General features: G+C 40.0%; 1 protein-coding gene across 3 annotated transcripts in view; it reads right to left on the minus strand.

Moving 5' to 3' along the window:
• Positions 1–515: 515 nt before the first annotated feature.
• usp46 (ubiquitin specific peptidase 46) overlaps positions 516–24930 on the minus strand; it is a 92988-nt gene continuing 68573 nt past the window's right edge. For 2 of the 3 annotated variants that reach the window (XM_041214101.1, XM_041214178.1), the window contains 2 exons: positions 21617–21695; positions 516–10052 (listed from right to left, as the gene is read on the minus strand). In XM_041214101.1, coding sequence (XP_041070035.1) covers positions 9951–10052; positions 21617–21695 — 181 coding nt within the window. In that variant the 3' untranslated portion in view covers positions 516–9950. Of the gene's footprint in view, positions 10053–16529; positions 16682–21616; positions 21696–24930 lie in introns of all 3 variants that reach the window. The other variant, XR_005946257.1, reaches the window with a different exon arrangement.

Here is a 24930-nt window from a genome sequence, read left to right on the forward strand (position 1 = left end):
CCAACAAAGCTTATGTAAATCTGAGCATGTTGTTTAATTTCACTAATGCAAATTACAATGACAAATCCACGTTGGATATCTTGCTTTTCACTGCCGTCATAAGTACTTAGGGCTTCAATGAAAAAAATCCTTTCCAGTACAGAGCCACTGAAATATAATTTTGGCACCTTTTAAATCTCCATCTTTGAAATTAATTCTTACAGCAGCTAAAAGAGTCTCAAAGTAGATCTTGGTGTACATTTAACCCTCCCAATATGAAAAGGACATTTGCATCTTTCCTAACACGTACATTTTCATTTTTGCCAGTAGCTGATTTCTGCTGCTTACAGTACCATGGAAGAAATGTGCAGAATCACACTACACAAACTGCTAAACAAACTTTCGAACAAAAATGTTTTTCAAGATTATTACATCTGGCCAAAGAGAAATTCTGTGCTGATATCTTCAATTTAAAGGTTATGGCAATGTAGAAAAATGTATTTAACGAAGCAGAGACAAATAGTACCGTGAAAACATTGACTTTTGCAGCATTTATTTGTATCAAGGAGTGCAAACTAGGACATAAAAGGGTACCTAAAGTGTGCACTGAATACCACCCACAGGGATGTGCTAATAAAAATCATACTGAATTAACCTCAGCTCTTTAATGTTACATATTTTAAAGCTAATAGGCATCATCATTGACCAGCCAATAAAAAAGTCAAAGTTACATTGTGACATTTAGTTTGTTATTGCAACAATATCAGCAGTATTATAGATTGATTAAAATGTGTATACATTAAGGTACCTTGCCAGTAAATGGCCAACTTGATCATTTTTTTTTAAAGTCAGCATCCTTCTTCAGCACTCAAAAGGTGTACACAGTTTAAAAACTGCAATGTGTGTTGACTGGAAGGCAATTATACAAGTAGTGGCACCGCATATAGAATTCTAGATTATTGCTAGTAGGGATGCAGATAAAAAACGCTGAAACAGTTACTTGGACTGACAGCACTGAATTTGAGCACTTTGTTCCCTCTAAGTGCACCTTGCCTTGTTTCATTCACAAATTGCACTAGCCCATTTTTACAAATGAGTTACATCATAATGCTCCAACAGCAAAAGAGATACAATAAATTGCAAAACAGCCCACACTTTAAAAAGGGAATTCAAAAGAAAACATACACTGTTCAGATCAAACATTAACTGTATTCGGGCACAAACAGCTGAACACAACAATGTACTTAAACCCAAATATCTCAAAGGTGAAATGCTGGCAGAAAAGTTATAAGTATGGAAGATGGAAGGATAAATGAGTTGAATTGCTTCCTTATTTCTCATAATTCAAAACAAACAATTTAATTGTCAAACAAATCTTTTTATTAAAGGGAAGGCAATGGATGTATAAAGAGCTGAAAATCACTGTTTACCAGTGCCCTCGCATCAGAAGGCCTAATATGAGTGATGAGTGCAAAACTTTTGTGATTGATTCAGTGAGGTCTAGTAATTAATCAGTAGCTGGAATGTACAATAAAACAAATGTTATTTTAAAACCGGCAAGATTTTGATCATAACCAAAATAATTTGAAACATAAGCACACATTTCACCAGTACAGGTAGGTCAGAAGATATAGGTACAAATTTCAACCATATCAAAATTGCCTTTGAAGGTAGTAGCCTAGGGCCTAGGCTTTTTGTCTCCTTTCACGCCCATTTTTTGGTAAATATGTAGACAGGCACAAGTCAGTTACATGCAAATGAGGGAAACATGGCCTATGTCTTGAACAGTGTTCCTGGGTGTTTGTATGTGCACGCCTGCATAAGTAGGGAGCATAAATATTACAAGATACCAACGTTAAAATTAACTAGGGTTCAAAGTCTTCAGTATCCTCCCACATCCCTGCATATATATTCACAAAGCACCTAAAGGCTATAAACAAAGGTTTCAAAAAGGCAATTTAGATGCTCCATAGATCCAGTGGTCAGAAATAATTTGTAGATTCACTCAAAACTTTAGTAAACAACTTCTGAAAATCCTTCTTCAACTTGTAATACAGTACCTTAGTTTAAAGTTACTTGAATTAGTTTAGCTTATTTTGCAGTGTAAAGACTACACAGACCAGAAATATTTTGAACATAGATGAAGTGAACAGTATTGTTCTGCGATTATTTTGTTATTCATATTGATGAAATGGAATCATAAATCGATTGACACATTATTGCCATATGTGGCCAAAATTTCATCTTTTCCCACCCCACCCCATTGTTTATTCACAATGTTACCTGACATTTCAGCTGAACCTGAGAAAAACTTTTGGCAAGAGCCATCATCAATTTATAATATTTGTTTTACAAAATGTTAATAGTGCAAATGATTTGCTGGCAGGGAATTCATAACATTGTTTAGGATTCAGCATATCCTTAGTGCTCCATATACTTCACCAGACAATAGCTAAATATTTACACAACATACATTGCCCAATATTAGACTATCCACCATAGATACAATCTTCTTCATTCTTTGAAATTGTTCAATTGGCAAATACAAATTAATATTCAGTCATTCAACTGGGTAGAAACATCAACAGATGTTCTTCCTTTACAAACTTTGCACCAGTGTAGCCATCTTTCTTGGAAATTTCAGCCCAAACCACTACAAAACCTCATCCTGATCCAACCTTTAATTCCAATTAAACACAGCATCAGGACAGATTGTAAATGTAAATGATAACAAATATGTACACAATATCCAAGGGGCATTGTATGTGGAGAAATAACTACACAAAGGTGATGGCCATAAACTACATAGCTTAGTATTCTTTCATCCTCCATGCACAAATGTTTAGAGAAAACTGAAAAATATAAACAGGCATGAACTCTTAAATGTAAATACCAGTTCAGTGTCAGACTAGTGCAATTGTAGTTTGAATTGTGTAATTAATACAATTAGTAAAAAATGTGCAAGCCATTCCAATTGGTTAACTTACAGATATTGTGAAGAAAACAAAAATCATATTTTAGCTAACAATGTAACTAATGCATAAGTAAAACAGATTCAAATTCTCATTTTTTTTCACCAGCAAGGAAATGGTATATGAGGAAATACATTCTACAACCCAATTTGCTGATCTCCACTTTATCATGAGTTTGCCTCAAGTTTTGTTCCTACAGGAAGCAATTGCATGTCTGGAAAATGTCTATCCTTTCCCTTATGCACATCACAATGTGCACATCAAAATTATAACTCTATTCAATGGAGCATCTTATGTTATCACTGGTACAATTTCAACAGTAATTTCCTGAGGTAAGTTAGTGAAACTTTCAAGAGATTAAAAAGCTATGGGCATTGAATTTGTACACACAGTCTCCTGATCTCTTGCTGTAAGTTTGACTGAATCCCCACTGAAATTGCATCATTGCCGATTGTGGCTATTTCTTCAGGACTTCCTCTGATCTCCTGAAATTGCAGCATGAGATCGGGGGAACTCCATGGAAAATCAGAATCACAGTATTATAACTGACTTTTCTTGCATCTCAAGGCATGGTGCTTCAACCAGGCTAAGTTCACCAATAGTGCGCTGAAGAATGAAGCAGGGAGGGATTTTCTGGTCCCACCCAAAGTCAACAGGCTGCTCTCCAAATTTTCCGGGCCCGCCGTGGCGAGAATTGCTACAGGCAGGACTGGAAAATTCCGGCCACAGTCTTAAATCTGAGAGCACAAATATTTGAAATGATTTACGTATATCGCATAAGCTTACCCAATATAGAATTAAAATCAAAGAACACTAGTTGTTGGACAAATGATTACTCAGTGACTTTTACTAATGTGACAACTATTGTGCTCAATAATGAATCTGATTAAAAATACTTGGAAAAATGATAGCACACCATAGTAAAAGAGGGCACTAAGCTTACTTAAACTAAAACAGCAGATTTTCTGTGTACCTACAACATTCCACAGTTAGCAAAGAGATGAACTGACACTTGTTTTACGGTATTGGTTGAGGGAAAATATGTTGGCCATGTTATTGAGAGAACTCCTGCTTTTCAAGTGCCATGGGATTATTACCTAAATAAGCAGGCATGTTTGCGTTCTAAATCTCTGTCCTCTTGCATGAGATGTCAACATTAACTATGCCAACTCTCCACAGTTGTTGAAGCAGAGCTACTAAGTAGCAACTCACAGGATAACCAAAAAGTCACACCTAAAACGGCTGTCATTGTGATCCTGACTCCTATGAATAAACCTTTTCCATTCTTGACTTTAAAGTTTTGAGACAATACCACAGAGGATAACATAGCCTCTCAGGAGCTGCATCCTCAAATAGGTTCAGATATGCCATATCATATCTGGTGCTGCATCAGAAACAGTACATTCCAATGTACAAGAACTGGAATGGTTAAATGATGCTCAGAATAGGAAGGCCCAAGAACAATTTCTGCACTGTACTGCGGGTGAGACATGCAATGAGGAGGTGAAAAGATATTTAAGAATGTTGTGCTTAACACCACCACTTCTTGATATAAAAGCAAAGCAACTTACTGCACTAGGAGATCAGCTGAACATTGAAAGATTGTGCTCAACAGTTATGGTGTCAGTAACAGAATGTCAATAAGTTCCTTCTAATAGATTATAGATTAGCTTCTGGATACTGTACAGTCTTATACAACACCCAAAACACCACACAGCTATAAAAATCAGCAAGAGGATAAAAAGATGGGAGAAAGAGAATATGAAAAAAACACTTGCATGGAATGTCAAAGGCAACTATAAATATTTTTGTTAATATATAAAAAGAAAAAGAGTGGTAAAGGGAAATATGGGCCTATTAATAAGATAGACGCAGGAAAGACTATAATGGACAATATGGAAATGACCTACTTATTAAAATAGACGCAGATAGACGCAGGAAAGACTATAATGGACAATATGGAAATGACCTACTTATTAAAATTTGTACTTTATATCTGTTATACAGTGGAGGAAGAGGTCAAAATACAAACTGAGCAAGGCAAACTGAAAATAAATCAAGGGGAGAAACTCAGTGGATTTAATCTAACATTTTTTAATAATAGTAATGGAGAAAACAATTGGGCTTCAGATAGAAACCATTGGTTTCAGGACATTGTAGCTCAGTATATTGAAAAGAGAAATTTCAGATGCACCAGTCACAACTTTCCAAAACTCTCTAGATCCAGAAATTGTGCCTTTTGATTGGAAAATTCCAAATATAATTCCAGTAAAGGAGGGTGGGAAAATCCAGGCAAGTACAAACCTGTAGGTTTAACATCTGCTGTGAGCAAGTTACTGGAATCTATCAGAGACAGAGGGCTCCACGCAGCCCGCCCGCAACCATAAAGTGCTGCGGGTGGACTAAACAATGGTCGAGTGGGATTTCCACCCCTCACTGAGGAGGAGTTCCCGCCCTCGAGAGCTGACTGCTAGCTCGAAGAGTGTGTTAGTGGGTGCTACTGGGACTGCAAACAGGAACAACAAAGAGCAATGGATCCCCAGAAACAGGTAAGTCTAGAGTCTTGGGCAAGGAGGCTTTAAGGCTGCAGGTGAGAAGGAAGAAAGGGGTGGATTCCATCGTAGCGGGAGCTGCCTCCCCGATCTGCAAAGGGCAGTCCCTGAAGACAGAACACCTCCCCCTTCCTGCAGTTTGAAGAAATTATTTTTTTTTTAAAAAATCGGGATGCCCATTCCTGCCCGACTGCCCACACCAAATGTTTTATGGCATGGGCCCTGAATTATTAAGGTCAATTGACTTTGTAAAAAGCCTAATTGACCCTTGATTATCTATTTAAATATGGCAGCAGGCTGCTAATTTCACCGCCCGCCCAACTCCCACCCCACCATAATAAGGGGATAAACACCCGCCCTATTTTACGTGCCCACACACCAAAAACACGCTTGGCAAGGGCATGTAAAATGCAGCCCAGAATGACAAGTGCATTGTGGATTCACCAGAGCTTAAAGGGTTCAACTATGAGGACATAAATCTCCTTGAGGTTCAAAGATTGAAGGATTATCAAAATCAAGATTATAAAACAATAAAGGGATTTGACTAGATAGATAGGTAAAACTATTACTTCCAGTGAGGGAATCCAGAGCAAGGAGGCATAATCTTAGAATTAGAGTTAGACCATTCATTCTGAAGCGAAATCAGGAAGCACTTTTTCACACAACGGAAGATGGAAGTCAGGAGCTCTCCAATCCTGCCATCCCCCAGCCTCACAACCACCAAAAAGGCTAATGGGTGCTAGATCAATCAAAATTTTCAAGACAGAGCAGTAACTTTTTTGTTGGATAAGGGTATCAAGGCAAATGAAAAAAGACAGTTGAAATATAGATCAGATGTGGTCAAACCCAATGGTGGAATAGATTGAAGAGGCTACATTTCCTAATCTCAACAGCTGCATTATTTCACAATGCAAAGTTAATCGTATAAGCATCTTCCTTGAAACATGCTGAACAAAGATAATCGTGACTAGTTATAATTGCAAAATTGTTGAATAAAATTAGAAAGCAAGTTTTTGCCTTGCTCAGTGTCACTACACTGGCATTTTTCCAGGCTCATATTGACTTGTTGCTGGCTCTTTTATTCTTTACATGGTACATAGTTTGATCTTGTTTTCATGCATCATTTTCATTTCACAGTTTTCAGTCTGTGGTTGTTTCAAATTCCATTTTATGCCCTAATTCAGTGAGATCAACAATCTTTGCTGGGGTGAGAGACTGTGTTGGGAATGGGATTATTATCTAACTAACATCCATTTAATACATGTGCCTAAAGACGATTTTAAACCACTTGCTAATTTCTGGTTGACCGATATATCTGGAATATCAGAGCATTTGTGATTGCTTCTTGAACATTTCCTTTAGCATGAGGGAGTTCATTATTCATAAATCCAGAGAGGATAGGGATCTTCTTCGAAATAGAACTGAAGTTTCCTGGGTCCAGAAATATTTCTACACTCAAAATTTCCTTGAATGAACAAAGTGAATCCCAATAAGTGACTTTCATGACTCTTTGGGAACAGGAAAAGGGAGGAGCATCTGAAATGAAAGGCACAGACACAAGACGATCTCCATCACCCAACCACCTGATGAGACAGTGTTCATCTGAGGATCACCATATGCAGTCTGCTTTTGGCTGTTGTCATATTTAGTCTAAATATGGTAAGCCAAAGGGAAGTTAATGACAACTGAATCCAGAGAAAGTATTCTTAAGTTAGGCAGTTATGAGGCTTAAGAGGGACCAAGACAAACTGATCTCAGTTGTGCCAGATTATCTTTGTCAAAATCCTAACAGATGAAACAGGGAGAGACAGTTAAACTTAAAAAAATTCACTAAACTCATGATAGAATCTCTGCTAAAAGTCAAAACTCTTCATGACCAAGGCCTCGCTGCAAGGGTGTGGGAGTTCCAAATCAAGAGAAACTGAGACTAGGACACAATGAGTATAAATAGCACAAATGTTCTTTTATCATTTTACTTGCTAAAGGTCTGCCCCATCTGATTTAAGTCAAAGAACTATGGATAGATCCAACCAGCTTTGGTTAATTCATACAGCAAACGGTCTTGGCCAGTGATAGCAAGGAACTTGTCATATCTACTCGAGTGCTGGAAAAGACATTGTCTGGGTAATTGATAAAAATCCTGCAATGCAGTCAGAAAAACATTTAAACCTAAGGAAACAGCTTCAAGGAATCCTTTAGGTAGGTTCCAGGGGCAACAAATCACATCTTCCTACATGTACAGGGCTTGCATTAGCAAGCTGACATAACAACTGTATCTCTCTGCATGGAGGATCAAGAGACCTAATTTTAATCTCCATGCATTTTTTCCCTCAGCAAATCAAGACAGTCGAACAGACCATTTTGTTTTAAGCTGGCACTATAGGAATAGTGCAACATTACTAGGCAATATAAGCAAGTGGTACAGGTGTCAGTCATAAAAATCTAATGTACAAAATAGATCTTAAAAGTAGGAACCCGCATGAAAAGGACAATTTGATCACAGAAAATTTTCAGCAATAACAAGATTCCCTATAAACTTAACTGAAATCAACATTTGCCAAAATTTCCGTAAAGACGATAACTGCACAATTTAAAACATGCAACCAAGGTGAATAAACAAAATGAGTTTACAAGCACAGGTTGCACAAAGAAGCCGTAGAGAGATTGTTAATGGACATTGACCCTAGGTGCCTTTCAGCTGTTGCACTGCACTCCACTTCTTTGCATGTAAAAGATGAACAAAGGAAGAATCTGTTGGAGTTTTCCTTTCCACTAAGTTTCCTTGAATATTGCTTTTAAAAAATGTTAGTCCTTACTTTGGAGGTTCATCGTTAAGTGTAAGTAAATTAATTTATAAGAATAACATAAATAACCAAAATCAAGACAATTTTTAGAGGGGGAGAAGACAGGAAGTAGATATAACAGTTTGCTTTCAAAATTTAAGATTTCTTGTGAGCAAGACAAAATACTTTTATACCAGATCAATCTGATGTAGGCTACAGATTACAATTAGGAATGTTAACTTAGAAACAAAGTAAATAAGAGAACAGTAAGGTTATGTAAGGTTAAAAATATCCAAAGACAGATGAGCCTCAAATTTGCAAACTAAGTGTTAATTGTTAGATGACAAATTGATTAGTACAGGATAAACCAAATCAATCTGATGAGCCATAATTTAAATAAGAGATTAATATGTACTTTAAAACTGACCTAGTGTATCAAGCACCCATCAATGTTTGCAACTGAATGTGTACAGAATTTGGCTTCAGTTTTGTGACTAAGCATTTTTGTTAAATAATTTTTGATCCTTTTAAAAGTTATATATGCCATCCAACATGTTTACTCACTTTGCCAAAGATAAGATACTGTAATTCTCAAATCTCTGGCGTAATGCCATACTATACCATCTATACATTTATTGTATTCCCATAAATATGATATGATTAAATCAAAACACTAGATAACATCCCAAAAAGCCATACTGATTATTGGCAACGATCAACATGATCCTTTAGCACTATTCAGCTATAATGGGAAGACATCTATAGAATATAAACCTAAACAATTAAATACAGCCAAATAGGGTTCTGCAGCATTTAAAAGTGACTGCTCATGAAGTTCAAATTTAGCTTGAAAATGATTTCACTGCACTTTAGGATAAAATAATGCATGTCCACAATTTGATCCTGCTATCTTGATCTTTCAGTAGACGGGACCTTATTATACAAGCAAAAGACAGAAAATGTAATCATTTAACTGCTGAAAAATCTAAATAAATCAAACTAATCAAGATTCATTTTCTGTGAAATATTCCCGCTATGTACCAGTCTGCCTTTAAAGGGCTTTAACATGAAAAATCAAATCACATTATGAAGCAGTATGCAATTATATTTGCATTTACATTTTCATTGGGAGAAAAACACATCAACCAGAATACAATCAATTCTGCTCCGTAATGCAATGAATTAGCAGTCATTTTAGATCAGGCAAATTTCCACTTCATCATAGTTTTGGAGGAGGCTGGGGATGAGGGAAAACAAATTGCCTCAAGGTCTGATATTAGTGAAATGAACACATTTGTATTCAGTAAAGTAAAATGCACCTCAGTGAGCAAAATCTGGAACAATACCATATCTATTGGCTTACTGTCATGTATTAGGAAAAGACTTATTCAGCCTTGCATGCGTACTTGCATTACTTTTGTTAGTATTTCGACTGGATATTCCCTTGCCAAAGCTACTCCGACCTACAGAACTCTATCATAAGACCACATATTTGCCAGGAGCCTACAAATGCCTGGAGTATGATCGTAATTCCTGTTCTGATGCCTTATAAAAACGGCCCTGAAAGTACAATATATGTCCTAATCATCAGTTGGCAATGGCCTGAACACTTTGGGCTAGCTAACTATTCATCTACCTGATTATTCAGGCCAGTACTTTACAATTTACTCTCTTGATTGATAAAATAAAATATATCCAGACTCTGAGTTTTTTGAAATGTCCGAAGTCAGACCATAGAACTCTTCAATAGCTTGAGCATCAATTTTCTGTAAAAGAAATAGAATTCTTTAGTAAATTTAGAATTATAAATATAACCAGATAAAAATTCAAATAAATAAGATCAAATGATACATTGCATTAATCATGAGAATTTCTGCAAGTGGACATTTCCAATTACTTCCTCCAAATTATCAGTACTGGCCAATCATTACTTAATTGTAGAACTCAGCCTCACATTACTTTAAAATTGTAAATGACTTTTTGATCATCTCAGACAAATATTTTGCATGCCAACCAAACACATAGCTGTACTCAGATTTGGGCCCCTGTAAAATCTACAATTAGCTAAAACTTAATTCACTCTATTCTGGAGCTTGTTACAAATCATATTAGTTCCCCAAACTTTGCAGTTTCTATCCTGCAACCATTTGATCTTCAATCTAATTTCAGCATAACAAAATGTTCCCACAGTCCTTATGCAAAAAGTCCTTCCACAATATGTTCTTCACACTTTCCCACATACCCTTTAATGTTTTAAATCAGTTTTCTACACATTCTCTGATCAGTCTAGTAAAATTCAGTGAATGCATGGTGAAGGGCAGGGGGGAACAACAGGGGGAAGAATTTGGAGCAGGAGCCCATTCCACTGAAATCTCCAGCCATTTCTATCCATTCTTTAAAAATTCTGATGGGCAGGGGTGAATGCTAGTTACCCCCAGTCCCTTCCATCCTAATGTCATTGAAAGTGGCAGGATTGCAGGATTATGTCTTCTCCTACCACCATCAACTTTTCTGCAACCAGGGGAATCTACTCCTGCACGATCCAAATATGCAAGTTAGAGCTCAAGCCAGTTTATTAGCAGTTAATTGCCATTAAGAAAGCATTTTAAAACTGCCAGCATATTTGTTTTGCTTTAAATCTTCAACTATAATGATCCACCTTTCTTACCTCCTGAAGAAACAGGAAGCTAACGTTTCAATACTCAAGGCACTCATCCACTTGCTTTCCTTCCTACCTCAACACAGGACAGATGCCCAAGGATTAACCTAGGTTACACAGGTGCCTGCATGCTTTATGTAAATGACCTAATTGCCCTATTTTTGGAGCTGAATCAACACAAGGCAAGATTAAAAATAAGGAGTCTCATCTCATTACCCTTCTAGCAGCAGAATAGGGTTATCAATATTAATGCAGAGTTTAAGAAACAAGATTGGGGAACTAGAGTAACTGATTTAAGAAGAAAATTGTAACACTCATGCATGAATTGCAGTTGGGGGTAATTAAACATTCCTGGATATAAAACCTAGAAGAGATAGACTTAGAAGTTCCCACATCTAGAGTTGCATGAGACAGATAAACCACATGCTTATGTCTGTTTTTCATAGCTTGTTTCTCCTGGAACAGGTCGCTAGCCTGAAGTCAGAAGCTTTATCAAGCATGGCTGACTAGAAGTCTCTCCTACTCTTAACGACTGCCATAGGCATGTTGGAAGGATTTGCAGGCCTGTTTGGCTGCATTTTGAATGCACTTTCTGTGGCTTCGAACCTGGAGCTATTGGCTCAGAGGCAGGGATACTACCCACTGCACCACAAGACCTCCTTAGAAGAGATAAGAAAGAAGGAAAAAGAGAGGCTAGTAGTGATATTAATTGTAGCCAATGCTGTAGCACTATTGCATAAGGATTTAACAGAGAAATGATCCAAACAGAATTTCTCTGAATTCAACTAAACAATAACAAGGGATCAGTCACACTACTGGAAGTATATTAGAGATGTCAATGAGTGGAAATGGAACTAAGAATGAAATCTGTGAACGTATTAGAAGGGCATATATAAACAATTGAGTTACAATTGTAGGAGATTTAAATTATTCAAAAATAGATAGGCGTAGAAATACTTGTAATGAAAAGGAAGGGTTTTTGAAAAGTGTGCAGGATCATCATCTTATTCAATAAGTTAATACTCCAAAAAGGGAAGAAGTGCCAGTAGACCAGGTTCTGGGTAATAAATTGGAGTCAGAGCTGACCTAAGAATAGGAAAACATTTGGAGAAAAGGTAATCACAATAAAATCAGGTTTACTACAAAAACAAAATGAAAAACAAAGTTGAGGACAAAGGTACTTGGTTGGAGAAGTAAATGTGCCAAGATAAAAGGGACCTTACTTTATAAAGCTGAAATTATCCAAGACCTGAGGCTGCAGTAAGGTGTGTTGCATGCAGTTTGAGCATACTGTTATATAAAAGGATATTAAAACTTTGGAAAAGCAGAAGCATATATTCACTAGGATGGGACCTGGGATTAGAGCGTTATAGTTATGAACAAAGATTTGACAAAGGGTTTTGTTCCAATGGAACAGAAAAAGCAGCTAGTAGGTTATCCTTATTGTAGCAGGGCACTTGGAAAAATGCACAGTAATCAGGCAGAATCAACATGATTTTGTGAAAGGGAAATCAAATTTAACCAAGTTATTGGAGTTCTTTGAAGAAGTAACATGTGCTGTGGATAAAGGGGAACCAGTGGATGTACTGTACTTAGATTTCCAGAAGGCATTTGATAAAGTGCGGTATCAAAGGTTATTGTGAAAAATAAAAGTTTATGGTGTAAGGGTTAACATATTGGCATGGATAGAAGATTGGCTAACTAACAAGAAACAGAGAGTAGGCATAAAAGGGTAATTTTAAGGTTGGCAAGATGTTACTAGTGGTGTGGAACAGGGATCAGTGCCAGGGCCTCAACTTTTTATAATTTATATAAATGACTTGGATGAAGGGACCAAAGGTATGGTTGCTAAATTTGCTGATGATGCAAAGATAGGTAGGAAAGTAAGTTGTGAAGGAGGTTACAAAGGGATACAAGATAGTTAAGTGAGTGGGCAAAGACTTGGCAAATGGAGTATAAATGTGGGAAAATGTGAAATTGTCCATATTGGCAGGAAAAATATAAAAGCATATTATCTAAATCATGAGATTGCAGAGCACTGAGCTGCAGAGGGATCTAGGTATCCTGGTGCATGATTCACAAAAAATTAGTGGAACAGCATTTAATTAGGAAAGCTAATAGAATGTTACTGTTTATTGCAAGGGGAATTGAATGTAAAAGTAGGAAGGTTATGCTTCAATTATATAGGGCATTGGTGAGACCACATCTGGAGTACTATGTACAGTATTGGTATCCTTATTTAAAGGACATAAATATGTAGGAAGCAGTTCAGAGAAGGTTTGCTGGTCTAATACCTGGAATGGGTGGTTTGTCTTATGAAGAAATGTTAGACAGGCTAGGCTTGTATCTGCTGCAGTTTAGAAGAGAGAGAGGTGACTTGATTGAAACATATAAGATCCTGATGGGTATTGACAAGGTGGATGTGAAGAGGATCTTTCCTCTTGTAGGAGTATCTAGAACTAGGGGTCACTGTTTGAAAATAAAGGGGTCGCCCATTTAAGACAGAGATGGGGAAACAAATTTTTCTGAGGGTTCAATTTCTTTGGAAGTCTCTTCCTCAAAGGCAGTGGAAGCAGAGTCTTTAAATATTTTTAAGATAGAGCTAGATAGATTCTTGATAAACAAGGGGTGAAAGGTTATATAGTGGGTAGGTGGGAATGTGGAGTTGAGGTTACATCAGATCAGCCATGATCTTATTAAATGGTGGAGTAGGCTCAAAGGGCTGAGTGGCCCACTCCTGCTCCTAATTCATATGTTCGTATGTAAGATGTATAATGACAGATTGTTTCTGTTGGTCAGCAAGATGGTAACGGAAGGGCTCAAATTAGCAATAATCACAAAAAATAAAAAGGAGGGTGGTTAGAATGTGGAATTCTCCAACACAAAACGCAAAAGGGCATGAAGACCAAATGGGAAACTGGGATTAGTCTCAGTAGCGTGTGAAGGAAAATCAACAGCACAGATCTGATGAACTACTAGGTGCTGCCGCACAGGAACAGACTAATAGTTCAATTCTAATGAAGTCTTTGCAAAAGTGGAAGTTATTCAACATCATAACCCACAAACTCCCTGGATTTCTCCAGCCATTGATACCTTGCTGGGGTGCAATTCCACAGGGCACCAGTTATTCCCTAGGTACCTTGTCCAATGTGTATGTTTTCTAATGAAAAATTAGAGAGTGAGATTCAACAGGTTATATGTAGAATATGATTAAGACTAATAATCTTCATCAATTTTCAAGTTTACTCAGGGATTTGTTCTCTAGGAGACAAAGTTGCTTATACGAATGTACAAAATAAGAGCAGAAGTAGGCCAGTCGGCTCCTAGAGCCTGCTCCACCATTCAATAAGATCATGGCTGATCTGTGTGTGTTTCGAATTCCACATTCCCATCTACCCCTGATAAGCTTTGATTCCCTTGCCTAACAAGAATCTATCTACCTCCACTTTAAAAATATTCAATGACACCGCCTCTACCACCTTCTGATATGGAGAATTCCGCAGTCGCACAACCCTCAGAAAAAAATTTTTCCTCACCTCTGTCCTAAAAGGGTGACCTCCTAATTTTAAATCAGTGCCTAGTTCCGGACTCACTCAAGAGGAAACTTCCTTTCCATGTCCACCTTGTCAATACCGTTCAGGATCTTGTATACTTCAACCAAGTCACCCCTCACTCATCTAAGCTCCCGTTGGAATAAGCTCAGTCTCTGTCTAGCCTTCCCTCATTAGACAACCTGCTCATTCCAGATATCAATCCAGTAAACCTCCTCTGGACCACCTCCAATGCATTTACATCCTCCTTAAATAAGGAGACTAAAACTGCACACAATATTCAAGATGTGGTTTCACCAATACCCTGTACAACTGAAGCATAACATCCTTACCTTTATGTTCAATTCTTCTTGTAATAAAGGATAGCGTTCCATTAACCTTAATTACTAGCTGTACCTGCATACTAACTTTTGGTGACTCATGCACTAAAACACCTAGATCCCTCTGCATCTCAGAACTCTGCAGTCGTTCTCCATTTGAGTAATACTCTTGCTTTTTTATTCTTCTTGCCAAAGTAAACAACTTCACATTTTCTAACATCATGTTCTATGTGCCAGAGTTTTGCCCATTCACTCAACCTATCTATATCCGTCTGCAGCCTTATGTCCTCTTCATAATCTACTTTCCTACCTATCTCTGTGTCATCCACAAATTCATCTACCATGCCTTCACTCTCTTCATTTATGTCATTGATATAAATTACAAAAAGCTGAGGTCCCAGCACAGACACCTGCAGGACTCCATTCGTCACATCCTGCCAATCAAAGACCCATCTATGCATACTTTGGTTTTTTCCCAGCCAATCTTCTATCCATGCTAATTTGTTACTCCCTACGGCATGCACTTTCTATTTTCCTCAATAGCCTTTGATGAGGCCTCTTATCAAATGCCTTCTGGAAATCTAAGTACAGCATGTCTACAGGCTCCCCTTCATCCACAGTGCATGTTACTCCTTCAAAGAACTCCAACAAATTGGTTATATTGTATTTGCATAAATTTATTTTTTGATCCACTTTCATCGAAAACATACTGAGCATACCTAAAATGGGATTTTTTAACTGACACCAAGATTTTCTGACTTCAGTGATGAAAGCTAGCACAAGTTGGACAGACAACCAGATCCAAATCTACAACTATCTAATAGAATGAAAGAGAACTTGCCCATAGTTACAAGATGCAAAGTTGGTGGAGGAGAGCAAGATGGTGATTACCGTCCACCTTAACTTTCAGAAAACATTTGCAAGGCACCTCACAGAATATACGACTGACATGAAAACTGAGGTTTAACTAAAGAAAGCCGTAAATAGCAGAGCCGCATAGATAAAGCCAATCCCACTTTTCATCTCCAGACCACAGAATTAGGTACTCTCAGCCATGTTCTCATGCAACAATATACACTCCCAACAGGGGTCTCTTAAACAATGATCAAGGCCCTCACTCAGAAACCATTTGTGAGAGAGTTGGGACATCTGCTGTGCGAATCACATCAGCGAAGGCTCTGATCATTACTCAGAAACCCTTGATCGAAATGCATGTGATTGTACGTTTAATAAGGACAGATTCAGGTTTGGCTGAACGGTCATCTTCTTCCGCTCCCTCTACCTATAATCAAATAGCCTTCGTAATGAATACCAAGACTTCACCAGCAAGGCTCATGAATGAATATTGGCAATTTAGGTGAGGTAGTGCAAGGTACCTGAGGAGATGCACTTCAGCAAGATATCAACACCTTCAAAGCAAGAGGAGGGAAGGAGACAAAAGTGAGAGGGGAAATAAAGAGAAAAGTGTAAGTTGGTGCATTCACATGGCACTTCTCTTATCCTCAGGGTGTCCCCAAGTGCTCAAAATTAATGGATTTATTTTAAAGTGAAATTGTTGACTTTATGTAGGCAAATGCGGTGTACTGCAAAGTCCCCCAAATGACCAATTAATCTGCTTTGGCGATGTTGGTTGAGGGATACATTTTGGCCAGAATGCTTGGAGAATACCCCTGCTCTTTCTCAAATAGAGCCATGGGATCTTTTACATCTCACCTGAGTGATGGCACCTCCGACAATGCAGCACTCCCTCAATACTGCACTGCAGTATCAGCCTAGATTAAGTGCTGCAGTGGGTCCTGAATCCACAAGCTTCTGACTCAGGAGGTGAACGAGCTACCAGTGAGCCAAGCTGACACTTGAAAGCTCTAAAGAAGAAGATAGTTAATAGATGGGTAGCAGTGAATACTAAGAGCTCCCACTTCCCCAGGATTAGTCCTAGGTCCCAGCACATTCTAGTGAATAAATATTGGCTCAAGATATTATTGAATAGAATGTTGAAGTTATTGGATATTAAATTCAATGGAAAGCAAGATATTCTAAGGGGATAGATGCAATTGAGAGAAATTTGGGCACTTAGTAACTGAGAATAAGAATGAGAAATGTATATTAAAATTCAAAAAAATGTATCATACTAAACAGGTATCAAGCTGTTACTAATTGTGAGCTACAAGGATAAGTACTGAAGCCTGTTATTTGTAATCTGTGTTAATAACTTTAATGAAGGAATTGAGTGTAATGTATCCATATTTGATCATATAAAGCTAGGCAGGAAAGTAAGCTGTGAGAAGGGCACAAGTGGCTGGATTTTTTGGGGGTGCATAATGCTTACCCCTCCAATCCAAAAGTCGATTGCAAACCAAACGACTTTTTAAAAAAAAAAATCATACCACAACGATAACGCGCTGCAGCGAGCCTAAACAAGCTAAGAGTGGGACTTCCACCCCTCAGCAGAAGGATTCCCACCCTTACCCGCATGGGCCCCAGCTATGCCTGTCTCTTTACGGAGTATGTGGAACATTCCTTGTTCCAGTCCTACTCCGGCCCCCTTCCAAAACTCTTTCTCCAGTACATTGATGATTACTTCGGTGCTGCTTCGTGCTCTCGTTGGGACTTGGAAAAATTTATTAATTTTGCTTCCAATCTCCACCCCTCCATCATTTTCACATGGTCCATCTCTGACACTTCCCTTCCCTTTCTTGACCTCTCTGTCTCAATCTCTGGTGATAGACTGTCCACCAATATCCATTACAAGCCTACTGACTCCCACAGCTACCTCGACTACAGCTCCTCACACCCCACTTCCTGTAAGGACTCCATCCCATTCTCTCAGTTCCTTTGCCTCCGTCGCATCTGATAATGCTACCTTCAAAAACAGTTCCTCTGACATGTCCTCCTTCTTCATTAACCGAGGTTTTCTACCCACGGTCGTTGACAGGGCCCTCAACCGTGTCCGGCCCATCTCTCGCGCATCCGCCCTCACGCCTTCTCCTCCCTCCCAGAAACATGATAGGGTCCCCCTTGTCCTCACTTATCACCCCACCAGCCTCCGCATTCAAAGGAGCATCCTCCGCCATTTCCGCCAACTCCAGTATGATGCCACCACCAAACACATCTTCTCTTCACCCCACCGGCGGCATTCCGTAGGGATCGTTCCCTCCGGGACACCCTGGTCCACTCCTCCATCACCCCCTACTCCTCAACCCCCATCTATGGCACCTCCCCATGCCCACGCAAAAGATGTAACACCTGCCCCTTCACTTCCTCTCTCCTCACCGTCCAAGGGCCCAAACACTCCTTTCAAGTGAGGTAGCATTTCACTTGCATTTCCCCCTACTTAGTCTGCTGCATTTGTTGCTCCCTATGCGGTCTCCTCTACATTGGAGAGACCAAACGTAAACTGGGCGACCGTTCTGCAGAATACCTGCGGTCTGTTCGCAAGAATGACCCAAACCTCCCTGTCGCTTGCCATTTTAACACTCCACCCTGCTCTCTTGCCCACATGTCTGTCCTTGGCTTGCTGCATTGTTCCAGTGAAGCCCAACGCAAACTGGAGGAACAACACCTCATCTTCCGACTAGGCACTTTACAGCCTTCCGGACTGAATATTGAATTCAACAACTTTAGGTCTTGAACTCCCTCCTCCATCCCCACCCCATTTCTGTTTCTTCCCTCTTCCTTTTGTTTTTTCCAATAATTTATATAGATTTTTCTTTTCCCACCTATTTCCATTATTTTTAAATCTTTTATGCCCTGCTAGCCTTTCCACCCCACTCCCACTAGAGCTGTACCTTGAGTGCCCTACCATCCATTCTTAATTAGCACATTCGTTTAGATAATATCACCACCTTCAACGCCTGTGTTCTTTTGTCTGTGACATCTTTTGATTATCTGCTCCTATCACTGCTTGTTTGTCCCTACAACCACACCACACGCCCCCCCCACTTCTCTCCCCCCACCCAACCACCGCGCCCCCCCTCCACCTTAAACCAGCTTATATTTTGCCCCTTCCTTGGATTCACCTAGTTCTGTTGAAGGGTCATGAGGACTCGAAACGTCAACTCTTTTCTTCTCCGCCGATGCTGCCAGACCTGCTGAATTTTTCAAGATAATTCTGTTTTTGTTTTGGATTTCTAGCATCCGCAGTTTTTTGTTTTTATTCCCACCCTTGATCTGCCAGCCAATCTGATTGGCCGGCAGCTCTAGCAGTCCCAGCAGCACCAGAACTTAAGTAATGGGTGCTCCTGGGACTGCAAGCAGGCCTACAATGAAGAGAGCATGGATACTAGACTGACGCAAGTCTGGGATTTTTGGGCAGGGTGGGATCAGACACCCTAGGAAGGGGACAAGGAACTGGGTGATGGAGGCCAAGTGGGGAGGCACAAAGGGGTGTGGTGCCCTCGATATATCCCCAAAGGATGCACTCCCTTCCTTCCCCATTATTCCCCACTCTCACCTGTCAGCCCACTCTAACTGCATTATGGTGTGGGCAGCACAATATTCAGGTCAAATGGCTTAACAAGTTCAATTGCCCGTTAATTATTATGTTTTGTAAATGGTAGGCAGGCTGCTGATTTTGGCACAGGCCCAACAAATGTATTATGGGAAACTGGCGTGTTGACATCAGGTTCACAACCCAACATCATCATGGCAGATTTTATGCATGTGACAGGCGGCAGCAGTCCTGATTTGCAAACACAAAAGCCCAGTCAAGGAGTCTGCAAAGGGATATAAACAGGATAAGTGAGTGGGTAGTAACGTATCAGATGGAATAAAATATGGGGAATGTGAGGTCATTTACTTTGGTAGGAAGAATGGAAAACACAAATATTTTTAAACAGTGAAAAACTATCAAATGTCAGTGTTCAGAGGGTGTCCTTGTACACAAAACAAAAAGTTAACAGCTACAGCAATCAATTAGGAAGGTAAATGGTATGTTGGGCATTATTGTAAAGGGGCTGGAGTACACGAGAAAGAAAGTCTTGCTGCAATTGTTACAGGGCTTTCAAGAGACTCCATCTATACAATTTTGTTCCCCATACTTGCCTTAGTGGCAGTGCAACCAAGGTTCACTAGATTGATTCCCAGATGAAAGAGTTGTCCTACGATGAGAGGTCGAGTAGAATGTTTCTATCTTCCTTGGAATTTAGAAGAATGAAAGGTAATATCACTGAAACATAAGATTCTGAGAGGACTTGACAGGGTGGAATCTGAAAGGCTGTTTCCCCTGGCTGGAGAGTCTAGAGCTGGTGGGCATAGTCTCAGGATAAGGGGTCAGCTTTTTAAGACCGAGAGAAGGAATTTCTTCGGAATGTTGTGAATTTTTGAAATTTTCTAAAGAGCTATGAATGCTCAGAGGACATTTCAAGAGTGGGAAAGTGTTTGGAGGTATAAGATCAGCCATGATCTTATTGAATGGATCATATTGCTTACTCTAGCTCCTTTTTCTCATGTTCTTGTGCTCCAAGGTCCTCCTTAAAACCCATGACTTTAATCAAATCTTTAGTAACCTACTTCATTATATCTCCTTTTGTTTTGTGTGCACTTTTTTCTGATCATACCTTTGTGAAGCTCATTAGGATATTTTTCTAATAATCATCTGGCAGTACAGAACTTGAGTATTGCTGACAAAAGACACATGCTGTCGAAGCTTTTCATCTGCACTCATCAGGACAATTCACAAGAATACCAAATAGTAAAGGAAACAACAATTAATACTGCATGAGAAAAGAGTGCTGATTGGTTGGCAAGTGAACTCTGATTGGTAAAGATGTTACCATGGAGAATTCACCAGTTAACTGATAACTGACAATTAACTGCCAAGCTTTGTTTAAATTCAAGCCAGACTCTGATTGGTCAAGGCATTGCACTGGATAATGAATCAAGAGAATGGCTGTCGCCTATTTTGTTTAGTTGAAAAAGGCGCAATGTGTGTACATGTTCCTTCTGTCTACAAGGACAGGGCCTGTGTATTAATATATGTAGCTTCTAGCATGCTTAAGTGAGCCACACTGCCAGCCTGACTGATAATCTTAAACTGGCTGTCAGGGTAATCCTTAGCACACTCAGGATTGTTTAGCAAATGCTGTCCAATCGTGGAATCAGATCTAATGTTGGACACTATGTTTTGAGTTTTGTAAACATGGATGGGTCAGTACTTTGCCAAGTAACCAGCTTCAATAACATGTGTCTTTTTTCAGCAATACTCATATTTTTCTAACTTAAAAGGCACTACATAAATGCAAGCTGTTCTCATTACTACTATTACTGTAGTTCATTTGCACAATTAACTCTGTACTCCCAGAAAGTAATCTGAGTTGCTGCAAAAAGACCAATAACAAAGCAGCTTAGAACTAATGTCTATTGTGAAAGAAAACAAAATAGCAGGTATGCCAACTCAGCCTGCCACCAACACCACCCCCCGCCCACGCCCACCTTGTGTGTCTTCTTGTAATGATATTGGGAGTGAAAATGCCATGGGACTGGGGATGATTGACTGTGCACAGTCCTTGGGGTAAACTGTCTCCTGTACCACAGGGGTGTGGATTATCACCTATGCAGAGGGAGAGGGCAGAGAGGGAAAAAAAATCAGCAGGGAGATTTTCTGTCCTTAACGAAGTCCCCCTGAGACTTGTTAAGTTAAAAGGGAGGAGGATAAAATCAGGCTGGATCCATTATGGGTGTGCTATCCTCACTACCTGATTTTCCAATCTGTGCATTGGTATGCAATAGATGAAAATCTACCCCGTTTCTGGTCATTTAAACTTATTTTATTACAAAGCATAAACATTTACAAGACTAACCTCAACAATATCATCATCAAACAAAAGCCAGAAGCCATGGCTTTTCACAATAGTTATGTAGTGTCCACGGTTGGGGCCACTGAAAGAGAGGGGAAAAAAAATTAGGATATCGCACAAGCATACCCAAACAAATATTAAGTACAATATAGATAAAATAATTGAGCAACATTTATACAAATGCATTGTAGCTAGAAATTCTTGCTTCATTATCTAAATCACCACAGAAAAATTGCCCAGTTTTTCAATTTGATTATGGAATTTATCTGGTTCTAATTTTGCGAGAAAAAAGTAGACTCAGTTAGGATGAGCTCACTTTTAACCATTGACAACTGAGCCAATGTCAAAGTATACGAGAATGAACCATCAGTATACAATCAACATATCAATTTATCGTAATGCAGGGAGATCCTCTCGTAAATCAACAGCATTTTGTCTTTCTCATACTTCATATTATTTGTTCTCAGCGTCCTCATCAGAACATCATGAATCGGATCATTCTATTTTGCAATTTTTCAATAACTTTCCTTTCATTCCATTTAATTTCCATCTAGTTTTCTAAGTCTCTTTCAAATCCATTTTATTAAGTTTATATTGCTTGTGCATTTTTTTTTCTGGCCTCTTCTAATCTCTGATACTTCAATGGAACAGAAAAAAGATTTGGTAGTTTAGCAAGTAAAAAATCCAAGCCACCACCTGCACCCCTCCCCACAAAATCTCCCCAGCTCCCGCACAGATAGTTTACAGGAAGTAACCTGAATGGATGAAATAACAAAAGATAACAAGTTCATTTGATTGGGATTCACTGGTAATGGGCATAAGGAAAAAGGCTATGATCAATACTTAATTCCTAACACTAACTGACAATGGACCAGCCAAATGCCCAGAAATGAAAACAAGTTTTAAACACAAATAAAGCCATGACTTTTAGCTATAGTCAGAATGGGCAGCAGAACTGATGGGCGATATAGTACCTTTTCTTACTGAATAGCAGCCATGACAAACTGTTGTAAGTATTTGTTTTCCCTTGGGAGACATGTGGAGTCAGTGAGAAGAGGCCTTTCATCAGATTATACACAGACGCTGGAAGCACAATTAGCAAAATGAGCAGATAGTGAGGTTTCTCAGCTTCCACTGATAGAAGAGAGCTAACATTTCGAGGGTCCGGCATCATTTTCAACTCTCTATGATTTAAAAGCTAGTTATGCAAATATAAAATAGAGAGATGACCAATTAGATCAGGGCAAATAGAAAACCAGCTTCAAAATTCCTGGCAGGCCACAAAGCAGCCAGAATTGCAGCTTGGTGACATCCCGACAGTCTCTGATAATACAGAAGGCGATCAGGTGCTAAAATTGGAAGCCTGCCCGCTTAAAATAAAATTAACAAGCTATTGAGCTTGTTAAAAAGCCAATTGAACTAAACTGCTCATTGCCCACTCCATTTTTCGCTAGTTGCATAGGAAAAACGTCAAAAGTGATTTACACCAGGTAGGAGGCAGCTCAAGGGTGGGTGAAAAAGCCTGCAAACAGGACCGACCACAGCTATATGTAGCAGCGGAGCCTGCTGCTGAAGGTGGCAGCGTTTGCCTGTTAGTAAACTTTATTTGTTCAGTTTTTATCGGCTGACGTAACATCTAAGGAGAGAGAGGATGGTGGCCGGAACAGAATTCCAGTTCATGGCCTAATCTTCTCCTGTCAGACATCCGGCCCTAGACACCCAGTTGGCCACAGAGCTCCCCTTCACAATGCTGATTGGCCAGTATTCCTGCCGGCCGGCTACTAAATGGCCAGCGTGCTTGATTCGATGTGCTGAAACAACGGGGGCAGAAACAGCAACAAGTGGACGGTGCACTTCCCATTCTGTTTACCTTACCCCACCAGAAACTGTAAAAGCCAGCCCCTTGTAGCTAAAATCCCCCAACAAATCTGCTCTGAACCCTTCAAGAGCCCCCACATCCTTCCTAAAGCATGGTGGCCAGAAGTGGACTCAATACTCTAGTTGTGGCCTTACCAGAGCTTTATAAAATGTTCAGTATAACTTCTCTGGTTTTATACACAATGGACGGAATCTTGTTGCAGCAGCAAGTATCCCAATAGTGGGACCAGAAGTGAGTGGGACTTGTGCTCGGAGGCAGGATTGATGACCATAATCATGTGGCAGCCAGCCAATTAGCTTTGTACAGTCAAGAGGCCTGGCCAATTGTTCAGAGGGAGCGGAAAGGAAGTTACCGACTCCGCCATTACCTCACCGTGATTGAAGTCATATTTAAAGGCACCCAGACAGGCATCTACTCCCTGTAAGCCAACAGCAGCATTCTGTTTGTGTGAGAGGAAGATTTTGAATTGGAGTTGCTGTCACCCTCTTCTCACCTGCTACACGGTTCCCTGGAGCTGCAAGCCATCACCTGTCACCCTCCCTCTGTCACCCTGGACCTTCCAACCGTCACTCTAGCTCTGCCTTCTGTAACCCCTGAGCCACCCATCATAGCCCTTGATTAACTGTCCAACAACTTAGAGCTGCCCCTGGCACTCTGGACCTGCGAACCATCAATCTCAGCCCTCCCTCTTTCACACTTGACCTGCCCTCAGTTACCCTCGACACTGTCAGCCACACAACTGATCAGCATTCAATCACCCTTGGTCTCCCTTCTATCATGCTTATGCTGCCTTCGGTCGAGATTGACCTTCCTTCTGTTGTCCAGCTCCTTCCTTCTGTCCCCTACGATCCTTCTTGGGCCACTACAACCTGACCTCCCTCCTTCGGACAGCCAAGCCCCAAATACCTGGACAACTGCCACCCGACCTCCCTTGGACAGCCGTGCCCCCAACCCCGACCTCCCTCGGACAGCCGTGCCCCCAACCCCGACCTCCCTCAGACAGCCGTGCCCCCAACCCCGACCTCCCTCGGACAGCCGTGCCCCCAACCCCGACCTCCCTCGGACAGCCGTGCCCCCAACCCCGACCTCCCTCGGACAGCTGTGCCCCTGACCACCCAAGCTTAATGCAACAGCTCAGTCTCCTCCCCCCTTGAACAAAAAAGATGCCCATACAAGAAAAGCAGCTCCTACATACTCCAATAACCCCAGGAACACTACCTCGCCTGCTACATACCACCTTTAACCAGTCATGAATCTGAAAGCAAGTGGTTCTCATTTGCTGCCAACTTAATCACAAAGATACAATTTAATCTGGCGACCATTTGTTTTAATAAGTATGCATAATATGCTAATGCATTAAAAATAGGTTCCCACCGCTTGCCCTCGGGAACCACAATCCGTCTTTAATCTGCCTCCAACTTGCTTCCCAATTTTCATC

Source organism: Carcharodon carcharias, chromosome 1 (assembly GCF_017639515.1).
Source record: "Carcharodon carcharias isolate sCarCar2 chromosome 1, sCarCar2.pri, whole genome shotgun sequence".
In the NCBI taxonomy this organism is placed as follows: domain Eukaryota; kingdom Metazoa; phylum Chordata; class Chondrichthyes; order Lamniformes; family Lamnidae; genus Carcharodon; species Carcharodon carcharias.